The sequence below is a fragment of the Triturus cristatus genome, chromosome 10 (genome assembly GCF_964204655.1).
Source record: "Triturus cristatus chromosome 10, aTriCri1.1, whole genome shotgun sequence".
Taxonomy (NCBI): domain Eukaryota; kingdom Metazoa; phylum Chordata; class Amphibia; order Caudata; family Salamandridae; genus Triturus; species Triturus cristatus.
In genome coordinates, this window is record NC_140593.1 from 426,282,490 (window position 1) to 426,295,323 (window position 12,834).

At 39.4% G+C, this 12,834-nt stretch overlaps 1 protein-coding gene across 3 annotated transcripts in view; it reads left to right on the forward strand.

Moving 5' to 3' along the window:
• The window catches only part of LOC146789562 (uncharacterized), a 127,836-nt gene extending 115,764 nt beyond the window's left edge, over positions 1-12,072 (forward strand). For 2 of the 3 annotated variants that reach the window (XM_085631762.1, XM_085631763.1), the window contains exon 7: positions 5,502-12,072. In XM_085631762.1, the coding sequence (XP_085487888.1) occupies positions 5,502-11,084 (5,583 nt within the window). In that variant the 3' untranslated portion in view covers positions 11,085-12,072. Of the gene's footprint in view, positions 1-4,147; positions 4,189-5,501 lie in introns of those variants that run through there. The other variant, XM_085631764.1, reaches the window with a different exon arrangement.
• Positions 12,073-12,834: the final 762 nt, after the last annotated feature.

Consider the following 12,834-nt stretch of genomic DNA (forward strand, 5'->3'; position numbering starts at 1 on the left):
TGGAACGGAATTATAACAAATTTGTCAAATGTTTAGAACTTTACTGAGAAAGTGTGCATTTGTGATTTGGTATAAATCCATTCAGTGATTCTTTAGAAATGATCATTAGCAGAGGGGCTCAGCATGAGCATAGATGGGTTAAGAAGTAAGGTATATCTCGACAGTTGGTCCGACAGAGGTCCTGATGGAGCACCCCAGAAGCAAAAATCAAAAAAATGGGGCCACCTGAATACCCAAGTGAGCTTCTTCTCTTGTGGCCATTTTGGTACAAGTGCCATAGAACAGAGTGATCTGGTTGGCTGGCCAAAACTCAATAAATGTGGCGGCCAGTACAGGACTCTGGGATTCCTACCTGTATGCAGAAGAGGCTTGCAAAATAAGGCATAAAAGGCAGGGTAGGGGCGCTCTGACACCTCAACACTTGTGGAGGGGAGGCAAAAGACACCTAAAAGGTAAAACATTTTTTTTTTATTCAGGTCAAGGGTACTGTGATGCTCTCGAAGTACCTAGCACAGGACACTTGAGGTTCTGTGGCACTCCTGTGAGAGTCACTGAATAAGCTTTGCCTCATGGTACCATGGTACTGGGCAAGCTTCATCAGGGAAGCTTGCATGGTACCAAGGTACCATGTCAGTAAAGCCTGTCTGGTGGTACCCAAAAACAGTTCCAAAAAAGAAAAGAAAATGTGGGTTTGGCACCGGTGGGGAGGTTGGTCTTCAATTAGCAGATTGGCATCCATTGGGAATGGGTGCCCACAAAGGGTTGGGCACAGGACCTGGCTGGAGGCCAGGCTTTGTGGCCAACCTCTCGCTGCACAAGGGGGAAGAAAGCTGTGGTAAAGTTGGGTGCAGGCCAAGCCAAAGAGGCCAGGCCTTGCGACCAACCCCTCACTGTGCACGGCCAAAGACCATGCACAGGCATTGGGTTGACTGGCATTGTGGGGTTCGGAGTAAGGCCTGCAGCCAATCTTTTGGCCAGAGGCCATGCACAGCGTGGGGGCTCAGGCTCCCTTGATAGAACTGCATGCCAGAGGCCAGGCCCTGCTACCAACCCTCCATTGTGCATGTCCAAAAGATAAAAGTAAAGTAAAAACCCAAAAAATGCATGTCAACAGGCAAAACTGCATAAAACTACTTCCTCATAAAGCTAGTGGTGCTGAGCAGAAGGAGTTGGGATGATTTCTTGAAATTAATTAGATACAGTTAGAGGCTGAGGGCAAGACCCTCTTTGCATAGCTCAGTTCATACAAACATAGATTTTGAACATGGTAGTTGTCCATACTCCAATGCGTATAAACATCTGATAGTTTAACTATGGTAGAAAACGCTGAAATTCACTGGAAAAAAACAACGGCTAAACTGATATTATAGTTAGACTTGAAAATAAGACCTTAGCTTATGTAAAAAAAATGATCTTCACTAAAACAAACAAGGGTTAAAGTGATGTTATAGTTAGGTTATGAAGTCACACAAGAGTTAACATTTAAAAATGGAAAAAATGCTGAAATGAGCCAGTTATACTTCAATCAGCTAACTTCACTGCTTATGACCTCATGTATTTACATCTTGCATGACGTGATAAATTACATCATTGATGGCATCACTACTGACATGTCAAATGACGTGCTTGATGACATCTATGGTGAACTCATCCTGTCATTGTGACACTGTAATGTACTGTTGGTGTACTCAAAGTAATTTGACAAACTAATCTGTGAACAATATACCATCCTCAGTCACTTGATAAGGGATATAATCTTTGAGCACATGGTGGATGCATAGTCTATCTGTCAAGTCACCCAAATTTGGTGGATGTCGGCCTCTTTATATTGGTATTCACCCACCTAACAAACAAAATTCCTCCACAGATGTTAAAAACTTGAACTCCCTCCAAGAAAAGAGTTTGTATTCTAGTCACTTATGTCCTACCGAATGGCAGTTGGATGCAGGGTCTGGCCAATGTTCAAACTTATACATGTATTTAAATGTTTTTGATACCACAATGCTGTACCAAGGTACTAAAGGGGATGTTCTCACTGAGTACCACAGTACTGGATGCTGGCGCCACAGTACTTGCATCTTGAAATAGTATTATGTTTTAATGTAACGGAAGGAAAGAGATCCTTTGGCACCCCTCCCCCCACACACTTGGCTCTGGGGTTCAGTCAACTACATTTGGTGGATGATACTCTAATTTTACTGGTATTCACCATCCTAAAAAGCAAACTGTCTTCATGGACTTTAATGGGTCACCCCTTTTTTTAAACCTTGAAGATCTCCAAAAATGAGTTTGTAAGCTATTCAGCTTAACAGAATCACCCTATTAAAGACTTCATATGACCTGCACTTTTAAGTTAAAATGTTGACAGGTATGCAATTACCACTGTTGAGTCACATTCTACCAGGATCTATGGCCAACTCTTTGTAGTTTGATAAAATACACTACACACTTTTCTGATATAACACAATAGCATACAATCTTAGAGCCATTCTTACAATTCTAGTATGATTTAACACAACTTGAATAATACCAGTTGTTTAATGTACACAACACCTCATTAATAATTCCTATATGCATGGATTTGTATTTGATTTTTTTGTCTTCAAAAAAGAGCTCGCAAGACAACTAAAGCTGTCTTTAGGTCAGTCTTAAAAAGTTGCCACTACCACTAGTCTCAAGTATTCAGGTCTCATGTCCTGAAAAACAAAATGAAACCATAAGGATTCAGGGGTAGCATCCCCAGACAATCTGGCTCTTGTTTCCCCCCCTCAAATCCATCATTTGCCAACATTTACCAGGGAAAATTGCAGTGAAGTAGTAATTGCTGCTAAACTCCTGATTTCAATCACTGGGAGAACATAAGTATTTGCAGGGATCTGAAAAAATGGTCCACTCGTAATCAGAGCCTTAGACATCATAGTGGCCATTGTCAAGGTAGAAATGGGGCAGGTTATTTATCTTGCATAAGCCATTCAAGGGCACTACAGATATTGTAATACTGCGTCCTGATCATTACATTCCACAAAATGGGAAATAGCTAATATTTGTACCATTATGTGGATGTAACTGTACATCTCGTTATAAAGTATCAATAAAATTGTCACACATTTTTAGCGGTGGCAAATGTAGGATCGGGCAGTTTGCGACCACTAAAAAAGATTGTAGCCGGTATCAATCCTATTTTGAGAGTCAGTAACCTGTTACTGACTGTTACTTGGGTTTGCGAGTCGCTAATAGGAAGGGACATGCCAAGGGTGGAATGTGGTCGCAAAACAATCGTAATTTACTGCCTACCCTTTATAATTGTCGGCGAAAAACTTTTTTAAGAGCAGGCAGTGGTCCCACGGACCACTGCCTAATCTTAAAAAATGAAACTGAAACATTACATTTTGGTTTTGAAATGCATCCCATTTTCTTTTAAGAAAAACTGGTTTCATTTTTTTTTTTAAGTTGCCTTATTTAAAAAGCAAACAAAGACATGAGGGTTCACCATTCCTGTGTTATTGCCCATTCCCAATGGGTCGCAAATTGCAACCTGTCTCATGAAAATTGACGAGGCAGGTCATTTGGGAATCACGAAATGTGTCTGATACACATTAGTATATTTCCTTTTGTGACTTGCAAATTGTCGAAAAAGGAAATGGTCGTACATGTGGCCCCAGATGCTCTGCAGTGCAGTGAAGAGTGGCAGAATGCATTTATTTCTTTTCTTTTCAAACTAGCACTGGGGGAGTATGTGTCCAGCAATAGATGACTTTTATGGGAGGCAAAATATAATTTTTAAATTATAATAAAAGTAAGCCTGAGTGGAGGAAGGAATGAACAGGGTTAGTTGAGGAAAGTGCAACACAGAACTTGTGGGATGAGAGCTGGCATTTACTAGGAAAAGCAGTACACAAGGGATAAGCAAGTGGGGAAGAAGGAATCAGTATGGCGCATGCAGTTGGGGTATTCAAGGGTGGAGGAAATGATAGATGGAGACCAAGAAAATATAAGCAGTGTCATGGAGTGCTAGAATAAAAAGCAAAAGTAATAGGTCCATAAGTGTGAGTAGTGGAAGTAATCAAGTAATCCAATCAAAAGGATGATACAGAACCCATGCTCCTGGGAGAGACGAACACAAGAAGAGGAAGGAAAGCCATCAAAAAAGAAGCAAATACATCAGAGTGAAAAGAAAATTAACCAATGGTAAGCAATTGGCAGAGTCTAAGCCCACTGTAAGATGTTGGCCTAGTACATAAGAGGTCTTTTGCAACCAGACAGCTAAAACCTATCTGCAGGTGGGACCAAATGAAAAGACAACAATGCCCTGGTACACATTTGGGAGGCAGCTCCAGCATTTTGGTGACACATAGCAGCAGCTGACATTGCTTGTCTCGCCATGAATGAGACAGGCCTTGACAGCTTTTATGATATGTAAGTACATTTAGAAGTGACAGTGCAGAGTCTGAAAAGAGCAGAACCCTGGGTCATATAGCACTTGTTCCTCCTGCCTTGTAATGACTTGCATTCTCTTTCAAGGTGTTGCCGCTTTTGCTCCTGAATCATCCTTGGTTTCCACAAAATGTTTTCAGAAATGTTTCGTCCCAAGTTTCTGAGTGATTTAACATGTGATTTGTGTATCTTGTATATCAGTCAGCTCTACTGTGCTCAGTGAGTCTGATGATATACAATATATACAAATCACATATTCAATCATTATTAATTAAGTTCTAGGAAGGCAATTATGTACAAAGCTGAGCAAGTAGGTGGAATCTCTCACTGACATTCTGTCATGAAGCTGCATCTCTTCCATCCTTCACAGGGACAATTTGAGTGAGCTTGCTGTCAATCCACTCATCAATCTCTGACGCAGCACCATATTCACCTTCATGTATGCATCGTAATTGAGTTAATGAAGACTGATTTAGTTTTAAAAATCAAAATGGTCTCATCAAAAAGCAACACTGATTGTAATGACCTGTTTTGCTTATTTAGGAGGGCTCAACCGAGTATTTGGCCACTGCCTCCACTTCTTTGGCAACTCCAGTCACATGGGTAGGGAGAGATGCATCACTGCCTCAGCTCTGGCCTGATGGTGCCCAACCCTGGTATAATGCTTGCAATGTCATAACATTAGTGATTGTTGCCATTTCTGTAGCATTGTTCTGACTGCTGTTGTTGGACTTGGCCTGTAAGATTGACATAACTTATCGGCATCTATTCATATATTCACTCACCCACCTAATTATCCATCCACACAGTCTGCACTTCTTTATCTATTTAGCCATTGGCTCATTCTCATATTCATCCATACAATCACACATAAACAAACTGATCAAAGTAGAAACCAATGTAATTCTTAAATTAGCCAGACCTATTGGTTTGCAAATGCTTGTTTTGTGTTCAATCCCATACTGTACACTTAGTTAACGTGGGCCTATAATGAACCCTGTAACACAGTGTATACTTTATAGCTTTTATCAACTATGTTAATATTAATCAACCTTATTTAATTCTAGGCAATTGAAGACCACGATAGAATATGGGGTGTTATAAGCAAAAGTGCTGTGAACCAAGATGGAAGATCAGTCACCCCTATTACCAGACCTTCTAAGAAGCAACAGGAAAGGCTGTTAAAGAAGATTTACACAACTCAGATTGATCCTTCAGTTGTGCAGTATGTTGAGGCCCACGGCACAGGGACTCCTGTAGGAGATCCAGTCGAAGCAGCAAGCATAGGCAACATGATTGGCAAAGCCAGACCTCCAGGTTTGCCACCTCTCCCGATTGGTTCAGTGAAAGGTAACATTGGCCACACAGAGTCGGCAGCCGGGATGGCAGGGCTGATTAAGGTTCTTCTAATGATGCACCACAAGACAATAGTTCCATCTCTACACTACTCTGAAGAAATCAGCAGCATCAATGCAAAAGAACTCAATCTTTGCATTCCAACTTCTGTCCAGACATGGGAAGAACTGGAAGGTGTAGGCAGGATAGCAGGGGTGAACAGCTTTGGCTTTGGTGGCACCAACTCTCATATTGTTGTAAAAGAATTTACACAATCCTATTTTTCTCATCCTTTGAAAAGACCTATTGAAATATTTGTGCTCTCGGCTGCGTCAATTGAATCACTAAAGCTTATCGTTGAAGATACTGCAGTTCACTTAAACAAAATGGATACTATGTCTCTACAAAATTTGGCCTATACATCTGCCTGCAGGAGAAGCCATATGAACAATAAGTACAGAAATGCTTTTGTCACATCCTCCATAAAACATTTGCAACAACAACTTACAACAGTGAACATAACGAGAGAGGTTCAAATGAAGGCAAATCTAAGCATTGTGTTTGTGTTCTGTGGTAATGGTGTCAATTATAAAGGCATGTGTAAAACACTACTCAAGTTTGAGCCAGTTTTCAGAGACAAATTCAAAGAAATTGAAAACATTTTGTTTTCTTACACAAGCATCAGCCTTATTGATTTAATTGAAAGTGATTTTGAGGATTTTTCAATAATAGAAATTGCTCAACCACTGCTTTTTGCTACTCAGGTTGCTCTTGCATGTCTTCTCAAACACTGGGGCATCAAACCCATTGCACTTGTTGGTCACTCAGTGGGAGAGGTAGCAGCTGCACATTGCTCTGGCCTGCTCTCCCTCACAGATGCTGTTAAAGTGATTTATCACAGGAGTCTATTGCAATCTAAGGTTACGGGTGGGAAAATGTTGGTAGTTGGCAATGTCCCTGTGGTGGAAATATCTAAAGCTATAGAGTCACAGTCTGGAAAAGTATGCATTGCTGCTTTCAATAGTCCAAAGTCCTGCACGCTTTCTGGAGAAGCAGAAAGCTTAGCGAGTCTTCAAAAGCAACTAGCTCTTCAGTTCAGGGGAAAAAACATATTTCTTCTATCTTTAGATGTTCCAGCAGCATACCACAGCCCTATGATGGATCCAATCCTCCATAAAGTTGAGGAGAGTCTGCGAGATATAGAAAGGCAAGGTTCAGAAATTATTGAGATTATTTCAACAGTAACCGGGGAGATAGCTTCTGGAGATGACTTCACAACAGGAAAATACTGGGCTAGGAATGTCAGAGAACCTGTGACCTTTGTTGAAGCAATAGAAACTGCATGTAAGGGGAAAGAAAATCTGGTGTTTGTTGAAATAGGACCCAAAAGAGCACTGGAAAGAAATATTAAAGAAATTCTTAAGGAGGAAACATTAGTTTACCCCACTGTCCAGCCCAGTAAAGAATATGAAACCTTGTTTACACTCCTAGAAAAACTGTTTGTCCTGGGATATAATCCAGAGTGGAAAAATGTGTTTGAGGGATATGAGGCTGTTCCAGCGCTCTTTCCTAGGTATCACTTTACCCATAGAAAAACTACAAAAACAGTGGTTGAAATGGGTGTCCAAGGAAATCAAACAGTAAATTTGGCCCACCCTCTTCTCCACAGTGTTAGTAATAACAGCATGGAATTTGGGTGTACCTTATCAATGACATCTACACCCTACGTTTACGAACACAAAAACAATGGCATTGTCATAGTTCCAGGATCCTTTTATGTTGAGCTTGGGATAGCATCTCTAATGAATAGTTCACTTCCTAAAATACCTTTAGGTGCACAACAAATTGGCATAAAGTTTTCCAGTCCATGTATCATAAATCAAGGTTCACATAACATTAAAATCCAAATGAAATCTAAAGACATGGTGGCACATTTTAAAGTAATGTCACCACATGCCGTGTATGCAACTGGAAAAATAACCCAAAAAGTAGGGAATGCAGCAAAGGAAGAGTCTATCTCCCTACGACACATCATTCGAAGGTGTCGATCAGTATTAAAAATCGATAAAATGTATGAAACGCTAAATGTTCTAGGATTTGAGTATGGACAAGTCTATAAGCAGCTAAGTGATATATTATATGGAGACGACTTGAGAGAAGCAGTAACCAACGTAACAGTGAATAATCAAATCACAGAGGAGCTGCATAAATATTACATCCATCCAGTAGTGCTAGATGCTTTTCTTCAGATGACAGTTGTTATGGCTACTTCGGGTACAGGAAATATAAAGGCTAAAGCAGGCTTTCCTTCATCTATCGGCAGCATACTACTTTGCAGACCACTTCAGAGTGAAATGGTTATATATATGAAAATAAGCAAAGCCACTCATGACTACATAGAAGTCTGTGGGTGTTTTTCTGATAAAAATGGGACTATTTTGGTAGAACTTAAAAATGTTAGGATTACCTTTTTAGGAACAAATTCAAGCCCCCAGAGCAATTTTTTGTATGAGAATAAATGGAAAGATCAGTCAAAGAGTTTGGCCCTTCATACACAAGTGGGAGCACCAAAGGCACTTGTTTTTGCGGACAACTTTGGAATTGCTTGGCATCTTAGAGAACATTTACACCAAGAAGCAAGATACATTATGTACAGTGATTGGAAGACAGCACTTGAATCTGGGAACACTTTGATGTTTGCCTTGAATAAGATGGAAGTTGTTCTCAGTGACTACAATGATTTTTTATTTATGTGGGGAATTCATAGGTTTAAGGAAGAATTCCCAGTCAATATTACTCGGTACATAGCAGAATGTAGTGAAGCTTACCGTCAAATTATTCTAGCATTAAGAGAACAAAAACCTGGGGCTTTAATTAGAAGCATAACTTACAGAACAGTGGAACTGGCTATAGATCACATTAACCCTGGTTTTGGGTTGCAAGGCATGATAAGAGCTTGTATTACTGAAATTCCCGAAATCTCATTTCAGCAAATTGATGTAAGTTCAGTGAGTGTTCAAGATATAACAGCCTTAGCAAACGTCATTGCTAGCTCTACTGCAGAGAACTATCCTGAGGTATTAATAAAGGATGGCAGCATTTACACATCAGAAATTGACCGAACAATATTTCAGGAGGATGGCATCATCATTCAAGGAAGACCCATTGACAACTCTAAAATGTTCACTTTGTATTCAACAGATCCTTACATAATACAAGACATTTCTGCTGAATTGACAAGTCAAAGGATAAATGATCTTCCTAACCAGAACATTGAAGTTCAAGTTGCTAAAATATGTGCCCATTCAGAAGATTACTTTCCTGTTACTGAATCTAGCTACATGTTTGGAGGCACACTGTACTGGAAAGCAGAAGCAAGTGATAAGCATCAACTCTTAGCTCTTGACCTGACTGGCACAGTAACTGCAGTGGGCAAAGATGTCAAAAAGATCAAAGTTGGCGATCATATTATGACATGCTACCCAGTAACTGCATCTTCAAAAGTTACTCTTCCAGGAGGAGTTTGCTATAACACCAAGAAAGTCCCATTCCTTAAAAATGTGCCTTGTGTTTCATATTTTTGGATAGCATGGATGATTCTACATAAGACGCTTCCAAAGGTGAGATGTCCAACATGTTTAGCAATTATTTCTTCTGAACCCAAGTCAGTTTTGTGTGAAGTTCTGACATTAACAGCAAATGAAGCTGGTTGGAAAACAATAATTGAAACCCCTACTTCTGCTACCAGCCAACGTGTTAACCACTGTTCTGCACTTGTATTGCTTCCATCCCTTGAAGACATATTAGAGGAAGGACTTTCACATTCAGCACTAATCAGGGACATTGTGATTGTAGGTGATAGTCAGGAGATCAGAAATTTGCAAACACAAATTGGAAAGTCTCATGACTGCGTAACAATTCATTCAGTAGATCTTGAAAATATTTTCCAGAAGACATGCATAAAACAATCCTCAAAGCCATTCTATGCATGGATCAAATCATTGCCGACCGAAAAATTCCTAAATCTACAATATACAGTTTTCCAACAGCATAGTAAAGTTGATGGAACAAGTGCTCTGCCTCTATCCTATTTCAGCTGCACCTCTATTCCACTTATTGTACTGAAAGATGATGTTTTGAAGACAAGGATTTCAGACATACATGTATATGATGTAAGAAGGACTATTTTTAAATGTTATGCAGTTTACATAGTGACAGGAGGGCTCACAGGTCTTGGCTTTGAAACTGTAAAGTTTATTGCCAAGCATGGGGGAGGGTACATTGTGATACTGTCAAGGAGAACACCAACTATAGAAATGGAAACACAAATAAAGGAATTGCAGAAGCATTATGCCTCTACCACAATAATCAGCCTACAGTGCAATATTGTTTTTCGATCTGATGTTGAAAAAGCTGTTGCTTACATTCAAAGGCGCTATCCCAAAAATCCAATTAAAGGTATTTTCCACAGTGCTGTGGTTTTCCATGATAGACTGCTTGAGCATTTGAATATTTCAAATTTTGAGGAAGTTCTAAGTCCAAAAGTAGAAGGTGCGATTAACCTTCATTGCGCCACAAGAAGGGAAGAGCTGGATTATTTTGTATGTTATTCGTCTATCACTGCCTTCATTGGGAATTCCGGACAAGCAAATTATGCTGCTGCCAATTCATTTCTGGATAACTTCTGTCACTACAGAAGGAACATGGGACTTTCAGGGCAGTCTATCAATTGGGGTGCCTTGGATCTTGGGGTACTGAAGAACCAAAATATAATCAAAAAGATCTTAGAATCAAAGGGAATACTCACTCTGGATATACAAGAAATTCATGAACATCTTAAAAAGGTACTGATCATGAATGCCCCTCAACAGGCTGTTATGAAACTTAATTTCAATTATTTGAATAGTAATGTCATTTCATTAACCCCTTCACTGAGAACTAGATTCTACCAAGTTGTAACTGAAGAACTCAGCAAAGTGGAACAGGTACCTAAAGCACATGCCCCCTCAAATCTGCAGTCTGTCAACCCTGAAGATTACATTGTGTCACTGGTGAGTGAACTCAGCCATGCCAGTCCAAGTGAAATTACCAAGGACACATCTCTCGTATTTCTGGGGATCGACTCAATGGTTGGTATGACCATTCAAAATCGCATCTATAGTGAAAGGAATGTGAAATTTCCCCTTGTCACACTCCTTGATCCTGAAACAACAGTTCAGTCCCTGGTAACACTTTTGGAAGAAAATGTGAACAAAGCAGAGCCTGAAAACAAAGCCCTTGTGGAAAATGTCAGTTCTGATAACACCAAGCTTTGAGAAGAAGTACTGGCAACAAGAGATGCATACAATGCTGAGATAAAAGGGGCATACATTTGTTTTTTATTTTTAAAATATTCTGTTCCTTAGTATCAATGCTTTGTCTTTTGCTGCCTTTCTCTTTCTAAAAATATGTTCACCTGTCTTATTTTTAATGTTTGCTTGAACATTTTTTCCTAGGCAATGATCCATTTGTTGACCTGACTTCATCACATGCAACAGGAAGTGACATCGAAGGATGGCAATTAATGTTGTCTATGGACCCCTTATAACATAAAATTGTATTTTCAACTATTTCAGTATTATGTTCCTCGTTATACATTTGGTGTGCCTAACACTGCCTCAAAGACACACATATTCCTTTGATCCTACCCCACAGCTATAGCATACATACCTGGAAATGTAACCAACTACCTAATTATACTTCTATTACAATTTTGTGCACTCCTACTACATCTACTATTACTAGCGCTGCTTCTAATATATGTGCCAGTACCACCAGTACTACTTTTAATACTGTTAGTAATACTAATCTTATTGTGCTAATAGTAACACTAGGGGCAGCACCAGATGTGTCACGTTCAACGTTGATAGCAGTAGTACTGGTATCTTCAGTAAGTGGAACAGAAATAGTGGTAGCACTTGGTTTACTGATATTAATAGTATTGGCAGTACAATGGGTTCTGGTCTAGTAGTAATTGTAATATGAAAGACATGCTTATGACAGTAGTCATATAATTAATGCGCATAGTTGTTGTATAGGGAGTATTATTGGTAGTAAGCCCGTATTTAGGACGTAGATTTAGTGCAATTTTTAGTGTTAGTAAAAGTTTATTAGGAGAGAAAGAGGCACCCAGTAGAAGGCGCAAGCCGAAACGCATAGGTCAGTTTTTTGTATGCACTCTTGCACTTTGCTTGTGATGGCTCCGTGGGTAATGGAGGCCATTTGAAAACTTCAAAAAATAAAAACGAGTTACCTCATTGCAAAGGATTTGGTGGTGCTGTTCTTCTGCTTGCCCTCGATACGCGCTGAACATTTGGAGGGCAGTGTGCATGGAGACAATAATGGTAATATATATATATATATATATATATATATATATATACATATACATATATATATATATATTTATATATATATGTATATATATAATAATCAACAGTGACCCTGGTTGCTGAAATCCATGTCCCGTTGGCAGGTGGCGAGCACAAACCGGGCGGGTCTCCCGGTTAATAATATAACACACAGCGTTTTTCCTCACAGAAAAGCTCGCACTCGGAAGAAGGAAACCAAGGATGTATTCTTTACTTGTTACGCGTTTCGTCAGCGAACTGACTTGTTCACAAGTCAGTTCGCTGACGAAACGCGTAACAAGTAAAGAATACATCCTTGGTTTCCTTCTTCCGAGTGCGAGCTTTTCTGTGAGGAAAAATGCTGTATGTTATATATATATATATATATATATATATATATATATATATATATATATATATATATATATATATATATATATATATATATATATATATATAGTTATTGGAAGAGATGTTGACATTCAAAGTAGTGGTAGGGCATTAATATCACTAATTGGGAGGCATGCAGTAATAGTACTAGCAGTATAAATGGTAATGCTAGTAGTAGGTATAGCAGCAATAGTACTAACAGTATTACCAATACCAGTCATTGTAGTAATAGTGCAGCCCAGTAGCAGTGCTACAAATAACAATGGAAAGAGGATCACCCAGAACA